Source organism: Eptatretus burgeri, chromosome 9, assembly GCF_056783735.1.
Source record: "Eptatretus burgeri isolate ZD-2024b chromosome 9, Ebu_testis_v1, whole genome shotgun sequence".
Lineage (NCBI taxonomy): Eukaryota > Metazoa > Chordata > Myxini > Myxiniformes > Myxinidae > Eptatretus > Eptatretus burgeri.
Window position 1 is genome coordinate 36,543,595 of NC_140969.1, and position 22,566 is coordinate 36,566,160.

Genomic DNA, 22,566 nt, shown 5'->3' on the forward strand with positions numbered 1-22,566 from the left:
GCACGCATGTCAAATTGGAAAGGTTTGCTTGAAATGCCGGGTGGGGGGGGGGGGAGAATTTATTTCAGGAAAATAACTGAAAATTGCTGCTATGTTTTGATGTTGTATGGGTCTACTTGAACTGTGACATAACGGCGAATTGCATTGTATTGACAATTTCATAATGACTGAAGGCTTGAGAAGAAAAGTTTGCTTACATCTGCTTTTGTTACGTTTTGATGTCAACAAAGAATATTTGGACAGACTTGGTGTTTTATTTTCTGCTTAGGTACTCCTCGGGGGCCTCAAGACCAGCGTAGCCGGACATTTGCAGGCAATGACTTGCTAGATCGCCATGCAAATGTCTTTACACCAGTTGAGCTTGGATTCCAGCCACGCACACTGCGTACCAATGCACATTCAGCACTGGCACCTCAGTTGCGGCACTACACCCCAGCACGGCGTCGACCACGGACCCCACGTCAGGACTGTGGAATACAAACAGAGCCAACAATGTAAGTACAAACTTTTATGTTGGATGAGAATCTCTGTTTTATTTTATTAGAGAATTACTTAGGTCGTTTGTTTTATGAATTCCATTACATATATGGGGGGAAAAACAAACATGTGAAAACAAATAAATTTATTACATATATTGTGTGGGCTGGGAACAAATTGAGAAAACCATAATTGAGAAAAGAAAGGGAAGGACAGATGATAAGATAAATAATTGGCGAGGGTATTGTCAGATGAATGAGTGAGAACAGAGAGGAGATTATATCATATAAAAGTAAGGCAATGAGAAAAGCGATATGTTAGGTGCATTCCCACCATTTTACGTACCTAATTAAAAGATGACTTCTGTGAGCACCAAACGATTACTGCTTGTTTATTTATTGTAGTAAATCTGTCTCTTGTTTGCAGAGAGCAATTGGGGGCAGAGAAAATGCGACAGCTATTGGAAAAGGTTGGTACTTTAGCCATTTGGCACACTACGCAGTAAACACCTGAAAATTGTCAGCCGTTTTGTTGAGATTTTGCTAAGACTTAAATAATTATGACAAATGGAATTTTTTTCTCAAATTGATGAGCTTAACAACTTTAAAATCTTTTCTTTTTGTCTGAAATACTCCACAATCGCCTGAGTTATTAATAAGCTAAAAGTAACTTTCAAAAACTTCATATTCTGCTATCATGACTCAATATGACAATCAGATCTGGAAAAATAAATTTTAAGAATTGCGGTTTATTTATACACTACCTCTTTGTACTATGGCTTTCTAGTGTACTGTGCAATGCTCCTGTTGCTTAACATCAATGCAGGACAATAAATGCTCCATAACATATCAAGACTTTCTAATATAGTGTGGCAAGTTAAATAGTGATGATGTCAATCATTCAAATATCTTAGGTTACACATGATTGGTGCAAAGAGATTGTTGTAATGTTCGGCCATTTATAGACAAAGAGCAGGATGGCAAACTTCATGCCATTATTACCTTATTTTGAATTATGTTTACAATATTCTCTCAACATGACAATGGCAACTTTTTAATATTTATGCAAATAAGGATGATTTTGGACAATTGTTGAGGGAGGGACAAGGCTAGAAAGTTACGGAAATCAGATGTAGCAGGAATTTGTAGAACTTGTTTTTTTTTTTTACTCCCAGTTATCGTAAAATTCGGATTAAAAAAAATTGCAAGGGTAAAAAAGAAAACCATCAAATTTATGTTTTGCAATGAAAATACTGACAAGGTGATTGAAAAACCAATCAAAATGCAGTTGTAAACAAAACTATCTGTGCAGAAGTCAATTTTGGAAGTTGATGAAGTGAAACCACGGTGAGCAACTATCACCAAGAAGATTATTGACTGACTATTTTTAAATTACTGAAAAAAGCATTGAAATTATGTAAAATTTTGCTTTTGCCAAGTCGGCACTGTTGATTGGGTTACTTATCCAGTTAAAGTATTTCATTTCAGCAAGTCATAACTGACTTCTTTGATTAGATTTCAAGTGACATTCATGATTAGATTTCTCCAAACATCCCTATCCTACACTGCTTCCCATGCCCCTGGCTCTGGCAGAGACAGAGTGGTTGCAGCCTTTGCCCCATGCATCCAGCACATACAAGGTTTGGCTTTTCCTCTTCTTCCCTCAACCATACCCAGTATGGTTGGTTGACTTTTCCAGATTTTCTTTTTCGGCATGCATGATATGTCCAAAGTATCACGGTTTTTGTTTTAACATCAGCTCTTCGAATGTACATGGTTGTGTCATTAATTCAAGCACTGATTTATTTGTTCTTCTTGCAGTCCATGAAAATTTTAACATTAGTCTCCAACACCACATTCCAAAACTGTCAATCTTCTTCCTTTCTTTCTTTTCACTTCTTCTTCATTCATATGCAGTACAATCCTGAGGAGTAACATCATTGGCTGAGGGTGTAGCTGCGCTGCTAATGCAATGCCCTCTGTTGGTTAGGGTAGGAATTTTGAAATTGTCCAGGGTGCCGGCAATAGCTCGCCTACTCTTCACGAAGAACACCATGGGATCTTTAACGTCCACCAACGAATGCTGGCAGATAGGATTCTCATTTAACGTACATCTGGGGGATGGCACACACATTGATGAATCCCTGCCTGTGAAACACCAGACACCAGAATGAGAGTTTATAGCTGGGTTGGGATTCAAACCCAGACGAGACAGCTTAAAGGCAAGTGTGCGTACCTCATGACCATCCTGTCAGCCTGTTCTCCCTTGAATGCTGACCGTCTATTAATTTCTCCTCTACATTCCCCATTTACTTTAACCTTAGAACCCAAGAAGATGATGAAATTGCTGAATCTTAACACGTTAATATTCTCAGTTGATGAGATTTTAGTCTTTTTGTCGATTTAAATAAAGACCAGCTTTTTTGCTTTCCTCCTTCACTGTCTGCAGTATTTTCATCGAATCCTCTTTACTTTCTGCAAACAGTGGTATCATCAACATACCTTAAATTGTTGATACATCTTCTTCCAATACTGACTCCAGCCTCTGTCATCCAAGTTTGATTTCCTCATTATGTACTCACAATACAGATATAACTAGAAGGGTACTCAGGAGAGCACATACCTCTGCCATGTAATGCTTGATCCACGAAAACATATTGGACCCAATACATTTTTGAAATATCATGCTATATATCACTTTTGGCCCTATCTCTCAATGGTGAAGAATCACTTTCAAAATTAAATAATTCAATAATCCAGATCCTGATTCGGATCTTCACGAAAATCTAATCAATTTGTCGTTGTCACACACAACCTATCCACCAAGTTTTATCCAAATCCATCCACCACTTTTTGAGATATCGTGCTATATATCATTTTTGCCCCTATCTCTCAATGGTGAAGAGTCACAAAAAATTATAGTATTCGGGTCCGGATCCGGATCTTCACCAAAATCTCATCAGTTTGTCCTTGTCACACACTCAAAGTGCCCACCAAATTTCATCAGATCGAAGCGATAAACACTTTACCTTGTCGGCATGCCCATTCACAGTATATCCATCTGACCATCGACTCAAACTGTCATTGAAATATTCAAACTGTCATTAACAACCGATTTTAATATGCTGCACTGCGTATCCCAGCAACCACCAATAAATTATTTTAATGCTTATTTATAATTATTTTCTATACAATATTTATTATAAAAAAAAAAATTCAAAATTTATAATTTTTTACAATACTTTTTGAGATATCCTGTACACAAACAGACAGACAAACAAACAAGAAAAATTTGTCATGCCGAGCACGATACTTGCAACATCCACACCGCTCTCTAAAGGTTACCTGTTTCATGTATATCTGACTCAGTCTCTGAGATATAACGAACTTCGTTTTTTTATTGTTTTCGACCAGGGTTCATTCAAAGTCTATCTTCTCCGACAGTTTTCATAGGATCCGGCTGGAAATGTTTGACAATATGGCTGAATGTACTGCCCACAGTCGCTCGTGGCCCGATTTTTGATTTTCGAAAAAATAATTTTTTTAATGATTTTTCAAAAATTTCAGTCCCGTTGCTAGGCAACGGTGGTGTCCATAGCAACGGTTCTCATTTGCACACAACTCGGTCATGGTATGAACCTACCCACCAAGTTTCATCGAAATCGCCATTGTATTAACGGAGCACTGGACTGAACAGACAGACAGACAGACAGACAGACAAACATATCGACGGAAAAAGTGATAAGGGTAGAACAAATTTCAAAAAAATTTAAAGTAATTTTTTTTTTTCGACTGGATCGACTACCCAATAGAGATGGGTGAAAACATAACCTCCTTCACTTTCGGTGGTGGAGGTAACAAGTAAGGAGAGAGAGAAAGCACACTTTTCAAACCCCTTTTCCAATTCCAAACCATTCAAACCAATTCCAAACCATCCTCTGTTCTTACTGTAGCTTCCTGTTTATTGCACAGGCTTCTTATCAAACATATCAGGTGCACCGACATCCCCATTTCTCTCAGCATAATCCACATCAATTCATGATCAACACAGTCGAAGGCTTTGCTACATAATATTTAAAGAAGTGTGTGTGTGTGTGTGTGTGTGTGTGTGTGTGTGTGTGTGTGTGTGTGTGTGTGTGTGTGTGTGTGTGTGTGTGTGTGTGTGTGTGTGTGTGTGTGTGTGTGTGTGTGTGTTCGTGTTCGTTTATGCAGTCGGACACTGCAGGAACCAGTGCCACCAAACATTCATTGGCCTCCTCTTTCATCCTAAGGAAGCGATCAAAATAAAGACTAATTACTGCACTGTGGTCCCAAGAAGGAAGCCAGACAAAATAACATAACACACACACACACGCACGCACGCACACACACACTTACAAACACACATATATAAGCACCACACAAACACACATACATACAAACACACATATACATATAAACACACAAACACAGATATATTATGTACTGGAAAGTACTTACAAAAGCTATTTTATTTGAAGTTATAACCTTAACTAACAAGAAATTTACTGATTTCCCAACTGCCCGGATCATCAGCTGGGAAACCGTTTTTCATCGAGCTTTCGATCCTTTCAGCCCAGAACCTCTCCAAACGGCGGATCCACAACCCCGGTCGCAGGTCCACATCAGTAGCCTACTCAACATAAATGGACCCACAACCTCAAAGTTGTGTCCAGAGAGTCAGTCAACACAGCAATGCAATATCCTGATTCAAACTCATTTAATTATTACTTTTATTTTAAAATATTCCTTCATATGACTAACTTTAAACATTCATCACTTTATATGATTATATATATATAGCAATAAACACTTTACCTTGTAGGCATGTCCATGACACAGCATCTCCATCTAACCATAGTCCCAAACTGTCATTCAAATATTCAAACTGTCATTAATAACCGATTTTAATATGCTGCACTGCGTATCCGAGCAACCACCAATATATTATTTTAATGCTTATTTATAATGTATTGTATAAATAATATTTATAATTTTTTTTTCACAATACCTCCAGTATTTAATACCATCATCAAATATATACAGTACCAGTCAAAAGTTTGGACACACCTACTCATTCAAGGGTTTTTCTTTATTTTTACTATTTTCTACATTGTAGAATAATAGTGAAGACATCAAAACGATGAAATAACACATGGAATTATGTCGTAACCAAAAAAAGTGTGAAACAAATCAAAATATATTTTATATTTTAGATTCTTGAAAGTAGCCACCCTTTGCCTTGATGACGGCTTTGCACACTCTTGGCATTCTCTCAACCAGCTTCATGAGGTAGTCACCTGGAATGCTTTTCCATTAACAGGTGTGCCTTGTTAAAAGTTAATTTGTGGAATTTCTTTCCTTCTTAATGCGTTTGAGCCAATCAGTTGTGCTGTGACAAGGTGGGGTTGGTATACAGTAAATAGCCCTATTTGGTAAAAGACCATTATTTTGTCTGTACTGTAGTAGTCCATATTATGGCAAGATCAACTTACGTAAGCAAAGAGAAACGACAGTCCATCATTACTTTAAGACATGAAGGTCAGTCAATCAAGAAAATTTCAAGAACTTTGAAAGTGCAGCCCAAGTTAATGCTGAACACAAAGTTCGAGTAACAGACACATCTCAACATCAACTGTTCAGAGGAGTAATTCAGGCTTTCATGGTCGAATTGCTGCAAAGAAATCACTACTGAAGGCAAACAATAATAATAAGAAGAGACTTGGTTGGGCCAAGAAACACGAGCAATGGACATTAAACCGGTGAAAGTATGTCCTTTGGTCTGAAGAGTTCAAATTTGAGATTTTTGGTTCCAACCGCCGTGTCTGTGAAACGCAGAGAAGGTGAACGGATGATCTCTGGATGTGTGGTTCCCATCGTGAAGCATGAAGGAGGAGGTGTGATGGTGTGGGGGTGCTTTGCTGGTGACACTGTTGGCGATTTATTTAGAATTCAAGGCATACTTGACCAACATGGCTACCACAGCATTCTGCAGCGATACGCCATCCCATCTGGTTTGTGCTTAATGGGACCATCATTTGTTTTTCAACAACACAATGACCCAAAACACACCTACAGGCTGTGTAAGGGCTATTTGACCAAGAAGGAGAGTGATGGAGTGCTGCATCAGATGACCTGGCTTCCACAATCACCCGACCTCAACACAATTGAGATAGTCCATGGGCCCAGGCCAGAAATTCCACTTGTTGGTACCATCTAAGGAAACCAATCCTAGTTATGATTTTTGAATTGGTGTACATATATATAGATATATATATATATATATATATATATATATATATATATGTATATATATATATATATATATCTATATATATATCTATCATATTTTGATGTGATAACCATTGCAGACTTGCAGCTTATTATAGTCCATCGGCCCAAGCCATAAATTCCACTTTTCGGTACCATCTAAGGAAACCAATCCCAGTTATGATTTTTGAATTGGTGTATATATAGAGATCATATTTTGATGTGATAACCATTGCAGACTGGCAGCTTATTGGTAGTTATCATCTCTGGAATGTACCCACCCTCCGCATAATGAAAGCGAAAAGGCAAACTCAGAAACATTCACTAAACATTCACTAATGATGCAATTGCTGTTTCCACATGGAGCTAGAATGAACTGCAAACCACAAATACATGTCTGAAATGCTTTATTTATACCATCCAAATAATCCTTTCTGTCATTCCTGAAGGCAGAATTTGTTTTATGGCAGAAAGGGGCGAACAATAGGGCCTATCAAAATGTTGCTGATTAGTGATTTTCAGTACATTTTAATTTATAATATTGTCATACAAGTTCCCTGGGTAGTGCTACTGAACCGCAGTAGCCTACAACATGCACATGTTGTATGAGGAAAACATTTATGAACATTTTACAAGTTTTTACCACAGTTAAAGGAATTGCCCTTCCCCTACCCTAGTTCCAACAAGCGTCCAAAATGTGAAATTTATGGATAACCCAAATTTCACCACGCTACTGTGCCATGTTTATGTACTATGTTTTACTCATGCATATTTGTAACCATGAATGTCCTTGTGATTGTGCCAAAACATTCACACCATGGATCAGTAGTCTAGTCTTCACCACTGTTATCAGCATCAGAGTCCTCGAGGTCTACAACCTCTTCCTCGACATCAGCGGGCTGGTTGCTGCAGGTTCGCAACTTGCACATGTCAGTGCATTTCAGGCTATTGGCAAGGCACGTGCAGTCTGGGAGTTTGCACGACCGTCCACACTTGCAGGAAAGCAGTTGCAACACTGCATCCAGTGCTGGAGAACCCTTCATCCACTCGATGGCCAGCTTCCCGTCATCATCAGTGGTCCATCCACAACCCTTGGGACTTGGAACATAGGGTTGGCATTGCAGACAGCGCCTCCAAATAGCAGCCTGGTAGTTTGCATGGAGGACGTGCATGAAGAGGCAGTCTTCACATGGTGGAAGCTGACTGGACTCTATCTCTCCCCGTCTGGCACAGAAGAGTTGATGTCAGAGTTCATTGACTTTCGTGGTGTTGGTAGACGACAGGTACATGTGGCAGGTGACCTCTTGTAGCTTCTGAAAGAGCTCGGTGGATACTTCCCATGAATGACCGAGCTGACTGAAGGCCTCTTGGTAGGTCTTATCTGACTTCATTTGCTTCAAGGCGCCCATCTTTCCCAGCCTGCAAAGGCACTGACTGTATCACAACCGGAGAACACGTGCAGTCCAATCAGGGCATCACAGACACTGTCTCCCATCGATCAAGCAAGCTTGTTAATGTCTAGGAACCGTGTGCAGGTTTGCGTACCACACTTCTGATACACGGGGCATGGGATGTCCTTATTGAAGGCAAGACACAGCAAGAGGACATCTGTATCTTCGGCAGTGATCACCACAGCCTTGTACCCAGCCTCTGCTGCATGCAGAGCATGCAGAAGCATTCGGGTGTCTGCTTCCTCCTGCGTGGACTTCAGCTCTGCCACTTCCTCCCAGTGGTCCTTGGTGAGCTTGTAGCATACCTCCTCGCAGGTTACATAGAGCAACTAATTTTTCCTTCAGTTTCTCCCTGCTATTTGGTTCTTTCCACTCCTCTACCAGGAACTTGATTAGACTTGCCTTGTTGGAGGAGCTGCAGAGCAGTTTCCTCCACTGCTGAATGTTGTGGCCGGTGCGATGCTCCTGAACTGGAATGCTGTGCTTGCACCTCTGTTGCATCTCTCTGCGTCTTTGATGGACGTCTCTCGGTAAACATCGAAGACAACATCAATGCGTTTACTCTGGGCTCCATCATGAAGAGCCGTTGACAGTATCGCTTCAGCCAGCTGTGAAAACATCTTGTCATTCCCTTTCATCTTCTGTACCAGGCTCATGCCATCAATGACAGTTGCTGATGGCTCTGCAATAATTTTCAGCGGGAGAAACACTCTTTTCCAGCTCTCTGGCAAGGGTTGCTTTGTTCGTCTTCCGCGGAGATCTATCGCCATTAGCAATTGACCATGGAAAGGGCCCCAGGGGGTGCGCCAAGACATCTCTCATGTGCAGATCTCGACTCTGAGCAATGAGGATCATGTGCCAAAACAGGTTCCTGTCAGCCTTGAGAACAATTTCTTTGGCCTGCGCTTTGCTGGTTGGTTTCTTCCGGATGTGGGTGAATGTTTTCAAGTTCCTTTTTGTCATCTTGTCATTGAACTGTGCAGTTGGTGGATTTGTCTCCAGGCGTTTCTTCTTAAAATCCTGGTATGCCTCCTCTCCTACCGTGCGAGCCGCGAGGAGGTCATTGGCAACATCAGGAGGAGCAACAGTAGCGGTCGACAAGCTGACAAACTGTGCTTGATCAGGACTCAGTGGATCCAGCCAGCTGTTCTCCATGAGATCCACCAAGGATTGGATGTCAGCCTCATCCCTCCGGATCCTAGGTAACTGCAGATCTGGATGGGTCAGCTGGGAGTGACTTCGATCTACCATATCCCTCAGGTGCGCCATATTACATACTGCAGTAATCTGACGTCAGATAGTATCGGGTCACAGCTTCTGGATTCAGGCTGAATCCTTTTGTTCCTCCAGGTGTCTGTATGTCTTTTTTGACAGTCTCCTCGATCGTCTGATCCATGCGAATCCATCCGAATGGGTTTGTGGTGCCAATCTGAACCGAGAAGCCACCTTCCATGAAGTGCGCATGTACTTCAGGGTGGTGGTCGAGCGGCAGTCGGGACATCTGTGCATATCGTAGGGTAGGAATCTGGCGTAATTCAGCTTGTCATAGGCAAAGCACCATGGAATCATCTCTCGGATGGATGCTTGGTGTAACATCCAGTCCCCTTCTCTGGATGCTCGAAGGAGTGCCAGCATGATCTCCACCATGTCGACATACGACATCCAGAATGCTGAGAGATCGCCATTCCCATCCCTGAGGTAGTTGAGGTAGACTTGGAATAGCTCCATGGTGCAGACGCATGAGGTATTCTCCAGCACCTCCTTGAACGACATCTGACAGATGTTATCACAGAAGTTGCTGATGCTGGTCAGGGTTTCTTCCAGGTGGCGCAGGTCTGCAATGTGGTTCTCCTCTAGCCATGGGAGGAATCCTTTCCAGGCCAGCCTCATCAATGCTTTGTACACAAGCTTGTGGAGCCTCACACCACGGTTGTACTTGCGGCCTTCCATCACCCCAGCTATGGAACCCTCGGCAATCACGCCTGACTCGACGCACAAGTCCCTCAAACCGGCATCTTGGAACCTCTTTCCAATGGTCGAGAACAGGTTGCATATGGTGTGGAATGCACCCATTCTGAGGATGATGTTCTTGAACTTGTCTTCCTGCTTCCATGCTATTTCAGCAGCTTTGGCATAGAGTGCTTGGTCAAATACGCAGATGATCTTGGTCAGCTGCAGTGACTGCATGATGCTGAGTGACTGGTTCAGAACTTCATTGACAGTGGACATTTGTGTGGCAGGAGCATTGGTTGTGGGCAGGAAGCCGATATTGTCCTGAATCAATGGCACTTGATCTCGGACCTGGATGTTTAATCCTGTCCAGCTGCTGACTGTTTGAGACCCTGGGTCTGATCTGCGAGCAAGAAGCCAGACATTGTTCTTTCTCCTGGCATCCTGGACTACTGCAGTAGTGTCAGCATCCACACATGTTGTGGTTGATGGTCCCACTCGCTTCCCAGCATTATATGTGGCCAGCATCAGTGGTGCAGCGCTGATACTCCTTTTCTTTGTTTTGGCAACGGTGGGAGTGACTTTTAGTGGCTGAGGTCCGATGACTTTCGCCTGGACAGCAATTCCGTTCACTCTGTGAGATGTCCCCTCTCCACTGACAGTTTCTTCAAGCCGGTCGATGTTGTCCCAAGCCAGGGTAGTGAACACACTTGGGTAGATATTCCCCGGCAAAGCTACAGCACTTTCTGGCAGTGCCAGCTTCTGTAGACACAGGGCTGTGTCGATCTCCTCCATCTTCGAGTATGAAGTGCTGTGGCCAAGCCGGTTCAGTGTACTAATCAGTTCTACGTTCCCCGTCAAGCACTTCACAGCAAACGGTAGGAGGATGTGCTTCGCTGGAATGTTCTTGCCGCCAGAAACGGCATTGGCCAAATCCTGGCCAAAGGAGCTGACAAGTCGCGTGACCCTTTGTGATGGATCTGTGCACTCCTTTTCTCCTGTCAGCATTGTTTTCAGGAGCTTGGTCACAGATTCAGGGATGCTGCCATCACTGTGCTCCACATCTGGTGGCCATATTTGAGTGACATCTTGCTTCTTGATGTCGTCTCTCATCTTCAATGCTGCTTTGGTTATGACATCTCCAGTGTTGGCAAAGGTCACATTGTGTAACTCCACCTTCAAGGCATATGTCACTTTGGCAAGCGCATTCATCGAAAGGCTGTCTGGATAAAGAAGAACTTTTACTTTGCTGTCCAGAAATATGTGCAGTGCTCCCGCAAACTCAGCTTCAAGCTTACGACGAAGGTGTTTGTTGAATCTTTGACTTGACTGATACCACAGGAGTTCATGCATGTCACCAGTTTGGAAGTTGGATCTCTCAAGGGTAACACTTCGGGGTTGGGGAAGAGTTCATTTCTAATGTACCTGAAGAGTTCACTGCAGGAGTGCTTCTCTGCTGCCTCATACTGTCGAGCTTGAATGTCTTCGCCTTGTTCCTCACCTTCTATGTTACCGCTGGTGGAATGATCCTTTGTGTACGAAAGGTAGCAAGACTTGTGGTAATGGCCCTCTGCATCAACAAGGTTTCTGCTCACAACAGCAAGCATCCTATTATCTAGTTTCCTGACTGCTGCTGCCCTGATTCTGTCATCAGCATGTAACTCGGCGCATTGCGTAAGGGGCTCCCTGGTGTTTTGACCTCTCAGATACTTGCTCGCTTTTTCGCAGAAGATACACTGTTCATCATATACCCTTGACATGCTGGGCGCCTCTCGAGATGACCTCCTGGGAGTGTCTTTTGCGGTTTTGCCCCTGGGATCTTCTCTGGCAATGATAGAGTCAAGAAGTTTCTTCATGGTGAAAATGCTGCGGCATTTGCGATGGAACTGTACTGGTGGGATTTCTCCCTCGTGTAAGTATTTGGCCATGTTCAGGATTGGGGCATGCTTTCATATCTCAGCAGCTCTCAGCAGAGTTCTCCAAGACTCAATGTTTTGTGGTGACACCAATTTTGCGTCTGCCTCCTCATCGGAACAGTGGATTATTGCACAGTCCATGCGTGCACGCTTCCGTGGCAACCTGGCGCGTTCTTCTTCACCAGTGTACTCCATTGTCAATCAGACCCAGTCACTGCAATATACAACAAGAAAGTCGGATACACTTATGACATTATAAAATACATTTACATACTTTCCAGTGTGCACAACCTGAAACATTTCTGGTGGGGCGAAAGATTATATCAAGTTTGAGCTGTATTGTAATTTTCATATATTCAGCCACAATTTGCATTTCGGGGGTAGGGGAAGGAAAAAGTCGACAACTTTGTTGAATCCAGCTGGATGGTCCTCCTTTGTGCTTCCCTGCAAACCAGGTACATATGGGTAGCTGATCCATTCAGACTGTGGCACTCATATGGGACACACAACATTCCGTAAATAATGATAATAAATCTGCAAAATTTCACAGAATCTAGCATGCAAATCAGCCGTAATTTCAATACCAAACTAAAGCATGTGCCTCAAGATGGGAAGTATGCTTGTTGTAAGTGTGCAGATAACAAATCTGGATATCCTCAGCTGTTATTGAATGATATTACCTTCATGGGATGTGTCATTAGTCCATTGTGTGATTTTTTTCCCCCAAAACGTCAATATCTCAGAATGGTAAAATGGTAAAAATGCAAAATACATACACTAAGCTGCTCTTCTGGAATGGTTATCACATATTGAAATAATCATATGGTCCCTACCAATAACTTAGTAGCCCTAAAGTTTGGTTTCCTCAGATGGTACCGATATATGCCTGGGCCCATGGACTAAGATGGTTTGGGATGAGTTGGACCACAGAGTGAAGGAAAGGCAGCCAACAAGTGCTCAGCATATGTGGGAACTCCTTCAAGACTGTTGGAAAAGCATTCCAGGTGACTACCTCATGAAGCTGGTTGAGAAAATGCCAAGAGTGTGCAAAGCTGTCATCAAGGCAAAGGGTGGCCACTTTGAAAAATATAAAATATATTTTGATTTGTTCAACACTTTTTTTTACAGCGCGTGCTGCATACAATTGCACCGAGTTTGAAATGTCCCCGGCGTCGTCTACCACGTCTCCGGTGGGTCCGGTGTCCCCCCCCCCCACGTGCCTCAAGACAGCCAATGACGGCCATCCAGTAGATGCAGTGCGTAACCTCGACGGAAATGGCGACAATTGACGGAAATACCCGACTATTTCAATGGAAATTTGTGAAACTAATGTGTTATATATGTGAAAAACATTTAATTTATTGCTTGACGGAAAAAAACGAAGAAACCCTCCCCTCATGTATGAACGAACGAACGAAAGACGTCATTTCCGTCCACCATGGCATTTCGCACCGAATGCAGAAAGCTAAGTTCTTCTTATGCCATCATTCTCTTTAATATTAGCCATAAACAAGTGTTTCGTCATGCATTAGTAGTTGAAATTTACTTGCAACAAGAACGAAAAAATAATCTCCTCAGATTCAACAAGAACGAAAAAATAATCTCCTCAGATTCAACAAGAACGAAAAAATAATCTCCGCAGATTCAACAAGAACGAAAAAAACCCTGAAAACATCACGTGCAGGACAAGACCAATCGAGCTGAAGGAAACGATACTGTAACTGCACTGCTCCTGATTGGTCAAAGGACACCACGTGTGTTGTGTGGGCTTGGTTATGCACGAGGATTCCAGGCTAAGTTCTTCTTATGCCATCATTCTCTTTAATATTAGCCATAAACAAGTGTTTCGTCATGCATTAGTAGTTAAAATTTACTTACAATCATTCTTTTGCGGCCTCCTGCCACGCCGTATCGAACGGTTTCATTCCTTCTGTTATATATATATATATATATATATATATATATATATATATATATATATATATATATATATATATATATATATATATATATATATATATATATATATATATATATATATATATATATATATATATATATATATATATATATGTGCTTATCACAATAATTACAAAATTTTTACATTTCAAATATTAAGTACGCTTTTTAATTGTTTTTCAACTGAAAAAGCATAAATTGCATATTTTAACATTAGTGTACTCATTTGATTCACCACACGCACTGTATTGAAGGATTTCACTTGTTGGTTGTTCCATAATTCCATATGTGTTATATCAGAGTTTTCATGTCTTCACTATTATTCTAAAATGTAGAAAATAGTAAAAATTTAGAAAAACCCTTGAATGAGTCGGTGTGTCCAAACTTTTGATTGGTACTGCAGAAATGTATATACTGTGTGTATGTGTGTGTATATATATATGTGTGTGTATATATATATATATATATATATATATATATATATATATATATATATATATATATATATATATATATATATATTGTTGCGGTCTTCGCGCCCGCCGGCGTGCGAACGGCCACGTAACTCGAATCGCGGCACGTCGCCCACCGGACGGACAATCCAGTCGTGACCCTCTCGGACTAACGCCGGGAACCAGTCACGGGTGGACCTTTCGGTCTCACCGCGATCGAGCCAATCAGCCCCGCGTGGGATAGGGTTTGCTCGCCAAATGAGTCGAGACTACCTAAGTACCCACGCGGAGGGTAGACCGGGCGATCGCACCTCGCCGCAGGTCGACTTCGGACACGGGCCATTAGCGACCCGTTCCGTACTATCAGAATAACCGGCGGTGTTATCGTCGACCTCGACGGTTCGATTAATTATCGGGCGTACTCAGCCCACTACCAACCCTTTACGTGAAGCAAGATGGGGGTTCAATGGGGGAAAGACGAGCGAGCGGGAGACAGTTCAACAATAAAGCACATTTATTCGCGACGAACGGAAAAGCACACAAATACAATTCCACCAAATGCACACAAAAAAGAAAACACAATTCCATTTACACAAAAAGCAAACACAAAAGTGAAAACACAGTGCAGAGCTAATTCCGACTACCGAGCACACGGCAGCACTTATACAATTCTACTTCACAGGCCGGCGCCGACAACACATACCCAAAACCAAGGAAAAGAAATACCCTCCAAGAATGGGGTAGGCCTGGGGCCGAGACCTGGTCGGGCCTACCCGTCTGGTGATGAGGACGCGGACGGCGATGGCCCCGCAACCCGCGGGCCTCGTGGACAGTGCCTGGCAGGGGGTGGGAGAACGGGGCCCCCTTGGTCGCACTATCTCGGCGCGGGGGGAAACAGGAGGGGGTTGCTGATGCTCGGGGTATAGAGGATCTTTATTATGTGCGACGGCGTCTCCACCTCGGCCAGGTCGCGCTGCCGGCCTCCCTCGGGCACGCAGCTCCTTGCACGACGCGAGCACCCAGCCGTCCGACTCGCCGCCTCTCCACAGCTCGTCCCCTCCGTTCCGACTCTCCTTCGCCTCGTTCCGACCTTTACGACTCCCTTCTTCCTCGTTCCGACTTCTTACTACCCTTTTACTGACGAACACCGTCCCTTTTATCCCCCGTAGCCGCCTTTGACCCCTCCCTTTGACCTTTCAACTCGCTCCCCATTGGCCCGACAAAAGTGGGCGTGAAGGCTTTTGATCCACAAATTTGCATATATCGATCGCCCTGGGGGCGAGCCAGGTCGCCCCTTGCTCACCGATTGGACGGCAAAAGTGGGCGTGTGTCGTTTTGGATCCGTTTTGAAGCAGAAAATCCGTGATTTTGTACACGCTGTTCAACGTGCGCCCTACACGAGTCCAGCATCGGTGCCCATGAGTGGCGCGAGATGACGGTGATGCGATGGTGGCGGTTGTGACGGTAAAGGTCATGGCGGTTGTGGTGAAGCGGTGGTTGTGGTTGGTGGTTGATGTTGTGGTTGTGATCATGGCGGTTGGTCCAAAAATAAAGATAGTAAAAAGCGGCTATCCTGAAGAGTCGCAGCACGTATAAATGACATGTATTCCCACTAGACAACGGGTTTGGGCCTAACTACACATGCACTTACCGAGATACCTCACCTAAGGGACCTGAATGGTGGTTTGCGAATCTGGTAACCACAACACTACCCCCTTCCTTTTTACAGACTCGTCCCGAGTCGTCAAATTTCGTGTGCCATCATGTGTAGTTTTCCCCTAGTACATTTTACCTACGGATCCCTGAGTGCGACATTCATGGTATTCGTGTCCCCAAAATAAATAACCTGAGGGCTGCGTAACTATCTAAACAAACTCACTCACACGGACGACTTAAATAAAATTGCCGGGCGCTAAGACAGACATGCCGGGGGCGCACTCATATTTACAGTACATCTTAACCTTAACTTACAAATTTTACACTAAACCATGGCCCAGGATCATTGAACTCTGCAAAGAAAAGCAGTTGGCAGGGAGCCAGGCTGCCCGCATGCAGTCTCTGGCTCAAACAATGCAGGTGACAGGGAACGTGGCTGGCTGCTCACACGCAGTCCAAGGCCTTCCCCTTTCGGGCTGAACGCAGTGAACCACAACGGTGTTTGGGCTGCACAACGCAGTCTCCGTGCCAGCTCAAGTGGCACACGCAATGAGGCACAACGAATGGATGCATGAACACAAACACGGTGCACGGGCCGCCACTGCAGGCCCGTGTTGTCTACCAACAGGGCAGTTCTTGCAGCTTGCAAACTGTTGCTTTCAGATCCTGGCGCACATGGAAATGAACAGGGGGGGGGGGGCAAAGCTAAAATTGAACGGGGCTTGTGAACATGGGCAGTGGGCATGGCATGGCAAAGGTGAGCAGGCAAACACAGCCCGCAGAAGAAGGCCGCTGCAGGCAAACACAGCCGGCAGACAAACTGGCCGGCACAGGCCTCGAAGAAAAACAGCCAGCAGCTGAACTGGCCGGCACAGGCCTTGCAGCACACAGCTGCCGATGATCCAGCCGGCACAGGCCTCGCAGCAAAACAACAGCTGCCGATGAAGTTGGCCGGCACAGGCCTTGAAGAAAAACAGCCAGCCGGCAGATGAAGTGGCCGGCACAGGCCTTGCAGTAACACAGCCAGCAGATGAAGCTGGCCAGCTTTTGCCGTCAGTGGAAGTTGGTGGAGGGAGTGCGGTGGTGCTGGCCACTTGGAAGGCGGGCTCGGACCTACCTACCTGTCTCCCTCCCAACTATCGCCCTTGCCTGTCACTGTACACACCCACTCCCTTAATTTGTGAAAAACCAATTTAGCCCCAACTTATTTTTTTTTGTTGTTTTTATTCTTACTCCCCCACTATAAATCGTCCCCTAACCCCCTTTATCGTCCTTGTTCGGCTACCCTATCCTGTCACCTAGCCTACTCCCAACCCCTACGTTCCCTTCCCGGAGGGGAACAAGGGAGAGCTAACGTCCTGTGTCGAGGCCCAACGAAGCCTCAGAATGGCCTCCCCAGAGTTCGGCGATCTTAACACCAAGTGGGTCCAGCGGCCCACAACGACAGCGAGGGGATGGATGGTGCGGAGGGGTACATCTCCTAATCTATCCTAACCATTTAACTGTTAAACTACCCCGGGGCTTTCAACAAGCGCCTCTCGCTTAAACTATTGGTTCTAACAACCCAGATTCCCGTCGCCTGTGTTGGTGTCCTCACAATTTCGGGCCTCGCCCCCAATTTTCTCTCCGTGCCCTCACACGGTCTCCTGGCTGGGACACGTGGCTCCCTTTGGCAGGCACTGACCCTCTGCCGAATCTCCCGCTATGGCACCCCCGGGCACTACACTGCCTCCGAGCCTACCAGCTCCCTAACACCGGGAGTGCCCCCCATGGCACACTCCCCTGAAACGCACACGTGGCAGGCCGGCCTCGGGCCCCTTTCCGAGGGTCACCCGTGCCCACTGCACTGCCCACGCGGCTAATGGCGCCCCGGGCCCCGCACCAAGCAGGCGCACCCGTGCCCACTACTCTATCCCGGCCCCCATGGGCCCTTGGCCTACCGCGGCCGACTTGCCTGGTGCCCGGGGTACCCACTCAGCGATACTCACCTTTCGCAGCCACGCTCCCTAGCCCGTCAACCGGCCTCCTGCAACCCTCCAAACGGGTCTCGCCCCTACTTTCCCACCAACAACAAAACGACCTCCATTTTCAATTTGACTAACCCAGCTAACTCACTCTACACTGACCCCGGGGTCCCTTGGGCGGGAGTCACTCCTCCCCCAATCCCTCATCGCACCATGCATTCCCCATTCACTCCACACACACAGACCCGCTGGCCTCACTCACTCACCATGTACTCACCTCACAACTCACCAACTCTTCAACACACACACCACTGAACTCTACCATCCTTCTAACTACATCCCCTAACTAACTCGTGCTCCCATGTCGTCCCTTAAACTACAGCACGTTCCTTTTAACACTACGTAGCTAAGCTACGTCCCACTACACATTCACCAGTCTGTCTGTCTCCTAACTCAAAAATTCATTTTATTTCCCAACCCTAAATCTGGCTACAATCCCTCTAACTAATCCATTCCACGGACTCCATGAGGACTTACCCCTGCCCCATGAAGTCGCTCTAACTAAGCTAACCCTTCCCCCTAACTAGTTTCCATCCTGTGCCCAGGTAAGGGGTCTTTCACCTTGCCCAGGAATCCTGTACACCCGAAAGTGAGGCTTGCTTTTTTTTTTCATGCGCAGCACCTGCGCGGCAACTCAGAGCTCGCGCACTTTGCACCTGGCCGTGACGTCATGCAGCTGCACGTGTTCCTCGTCCCTCCTTGGACGGTGCCATCCGGCAGAGATACCCCTCCTGCCGGATTCCAACCCCACGTGCAGCCATGACGTCACCGTGCGCAGAAAAAAAACAAGCCCCAAGTCTCGAGGGGTTCCCCACGCGAACACATGTGCTTTGCCCGTTGGAGCTTAACACACACGATCGCGTGGAGAACCCGTCTGGTCCAAATCCATTTACCTGCCTAAACTTTGTCCGTCCGCGGGATCGGCAAATCCACCGCTGGCGTTTCCGGACCGGGACTTCACTCTCGCAAGCGAGCACGTGGTGGTCTCGTGCGTTGCACAGCACGAACCGCGTGCTCACTGCTGGGTGAACCCGGCACGGTCCGCGAAACAACTACAGCCGCTGCCCGGCTTTCGTTCCTCCCATGTCTCCGTCGTCGCCTCCATTCGACACACGCACTCCCGCGTGTTACGACGCACACAGTCCACTCAATCACATTCACACCGGGAGACGCGGCTGCGTGCTCCCGCATGCCAACCGACATCTCCCTCTCATACCGCTCTCTCACACACACGGTCTCCCTGGCACACAGCGACCTTGCACACGGCCGTTCACTCACGCGTGCCTCACTACTCACACAAACCATACTACTCACACGTGGTGCTCCATTCACTCGCGCGGGGGCACTCACCCGCGGTGCCTCACCCACACACGCGAGGGCACTCAACCGCTGTGCCTCATCCACACACCGTGCCTCATCCACACACGGTTCCTCACCCACACACGCGGGGGCACTAACCCGCGGTGCCTCATCCACACTGGCCGTTTCACTCACACACACGGCCTCTTCCACACACGGTGCCTCATCCACACCCGGCGTGCTGGGAAGCACGCACTCTGGCACTCATCGCCACCACACCAATCACACACGGGGTCGCTTCCACACGGGGACGCACTCACACCTTGCACCACACACACAGGGACAACCATACTGGGGATTCGTGTCCCCACAAGGGTCTCCGGGGCCTCTATACCCCCAAGCTCTCCGTGCACCTGTCCACAGCACTCGTCCCCTCAACCTCGCAAAGCACGGCCGAACTCACCTGGTCGTGACTCGCCCTCAAGGGGGCATACTCCCTCCCCTCGTTCCTGGAGGAGGTCATCCAGCTGCTCACACCGGGTCCCCACACGCTCCGCGAGCTCACCCCCCATTGTCCTCCACTACCTCCGTGTGTGTGTGCGCTGCACTTACCCCGTCTTCTTCGTGTTTATTGGTCTCTGCTTCTTTCTGGCGTCTTTCCCTTATCTTTATGTAGGTCAACCTTGCTTTCTCTTTAAGTCGCTCCCGTCCTTCCCTGTTTTTCACTCCTTGCTCTTTCCACGATCTCCGCGTACCTCATCCTTGCTCTCCGTATTAATTGTTCTTTTCTCTCCCTCGCAATTACTTTCACCTCGTCTCTTGTCTCCCGAATTACTTTTTCCTTACCCGCCTCCACCGCGGGCCTGTCCCGTTGCACCCCCTTCCAGCTCGTTTGCTCCCACACGTGGAGTCGCCATTCCGAGTTCCTGCTAACGGCCTTCATGCCCGCCTGCAGGCATCGGCCCATGTTCTGCGTCTCACCCCGCAGCTTTTTCGTTTCTTCCCTCATTTGCTGTGTACTCGCATCAATCTTTTCGTTCATGCTTTTTATTTCTGCATTCATTTGTGCCAGCATGGTGAATAGCTGGGCCATGTCGGATGCACTCAAGTGAGCCGTTTCGGCAGGGGTTGGGGAAGGGTCTTGGTGGAGAGGGGGGAGGTGTCATACACCGCGGCCGCTGCCGCACACCTCGGGCCCTGGGTTCAGTTGGGCGAGTCCGTGTTCCTGCACAATCAACATTTCCTGCTGGGGGATTCCATCCTGGAGCATGGATTCTACATTACTACACATATACATTTCTAATACCCCCGGCTCCCGCTTTCGCCTTGAGACGCCATCTTGCTTCTCGTGAAGGGTTAATTTAGCTCGCTCGTAATTTGGAGGGAATCGAGGTCGCTTCTCTCACCCCTGGACCGATTCCCGTGAATTTCGCTGGAGACAGGAGAGCCTGTTTTCCTGTTCTCCGGTACCAATGCCGCGAGGAGGCGATGAATTTGTATCCCACTCTGACACCAGTGTTGCGGTCTTCGCGCCCGCCGGCGTGCGAACGGCCACGTAACTCGAATCGCGGCACGTCGCCCACGGACGGACAATCCAGTCGTGACCCTCTCGGACTAACGCCGGGAGACCAGTCACGGGTGGACCTTTCGTCTCACCGCGATCGAGCCAATCAGCCCCGCGTGGGATAGGGTTTGCTCGCCAGAATTCGAACTACCTAAGTACCCACGCGGAGGGCTGGAGCCGGGCGATCGCACCTCGCCGCAGGTCGACTTCGGACACGGGCCACTTAGCGACCCGTTCCGTACTATCAGAATAACCGGCGGTGTTATCGTCGACCTCGACGGTTCGATTAATTATCGGGCGTACTCAGCCCACTACCAACCCTTTACGTGAAGCAAGATGGGGGTTCAATGGGGGAAAAAACGAAGCGAGCGGGAGACAGTTCAACAATAAAGCACATTTATTCGCGACGAACGGAAAGCACACAAATACAATTCCACCAAATGCACACAAAAAAGAAAACACAATTCCATTTACACAAAAAGCAAACACAAAAGTGAAAACACAGTGCAGAGCTAATTCCGACTACCGAGCACACGGCAACACTTATACAATTCTACTTCACAGGCCAAGGCGCCGACAACACATACCCAAAACCAAGGAAAAGAAATACCCTCAAGAATGGGGTAGGCCTGGGGCCGAGACCTGGTCGGGCCTACCCGTCTGGTGATGAGACGCGGAGCGCGATGGCCCCGCAACCCGCGGGCCTCGTGGACAGTGCCTGGCTGGGGGTGGGAACGGGGCCCCCTTGGTCGCACTATCTCAGCGCGGGGGGAAACAGGAGGGGGGTTGCTGATGCTCGGGGTATAGAGGATCTTTATTATGTGCGACGAGCGTCTCCACCTCGGCCAGGTCGCGCTGCCGGCCTCCCTCGGGCACGCAGCTCCTTGCACGACGCGAGCACCCTTCGTCCGACTCGCCGCCTCTCCACAGCTCGTCCCCTCCGTTCCGACTCTCCTTCGCCTCGTTCCGACCTTTACGACTCCCTTCTTCCTCGTTCCGACTTCTTACTACCCTTTTACTGACGAACACCGTCCTTTTATCCCCCATAACTTCGCCTTTGACCCCCTCCCTTTGACCTTTCAACTCGCTCCCCATTGGCCCGACAAAAAGTGGGCGTGAAGGCTTTTTGATCCACAAATTTGCATATATCGATCGCCCTGGGGCGGAGCCAATTCGCCCCTTGCTCACCGATTGGACGGCAAAAGTGGGCGTGTGTCGTTTTGGATCCGTTTTTGAAGCAGAAAATCCGTGATTTTGTACACGCTGTTCAACGTGCGCCCTACACGAGTCCAGCATCGGTGCCCATGAGTGGCGCGAGATGACGGTGATGCGATGGTGGCGAGTTGTGACGGTAAAGGTCATGGCGGTTGTGGTGAAGCGGTGGTTGTGGTTGGTGGTTGATGTTGTGGTTGTGATCATGGCGGTTGGTCCAAAATAAAGATAGTAAAAGAAAAACGGCTATCCTGAAGAGTCGCAGCACGTATAAATGACATGTATTCCCACTAGACAACGGGTTTGGGCCTAACTACAC

The 22,566-nt window shown here is 46.8% G+C and overlaps 1 protein-coding gene and 1 pseudogene across 6 annotated transcripts in view; one reads left to right on the forward strand and one right to left on the reverse strand.

The window, feature by feature from the left end:
• SPATA7 (spermatogenesis associated 7) overlaps window positions 1–22,566 on the forward strand; it is a 139,118-nt gene that overhangs the window by 65,295 nt on the left and 51,257 nt on the right. For all 6 annotated transcript variants that reach the window (XM_085894740.1, XM_085894744.1, XM_085894743.1 and 3 more), the window contains 3 exons: window positions 1–22; window positions 269–494; window positions 904–946. The exon at window positions 1–22 is cut by the window's left edge and continues 222 nt beyond it. In XM_085894740.1, coding sequence (XP_085750866.1) covers window positions 1–22; window positions 269–494; window positions 904–946 — 291 coding nt within the window. The remainder of the gene's footprint in view (window positions 23–268; window positions 495–903; window positions 947–22,566) is intronic.
• LOC147019906 (uncharacterized) lies at window positions 9,539–12,276 on the reverse strand (annotated as a pseudogene).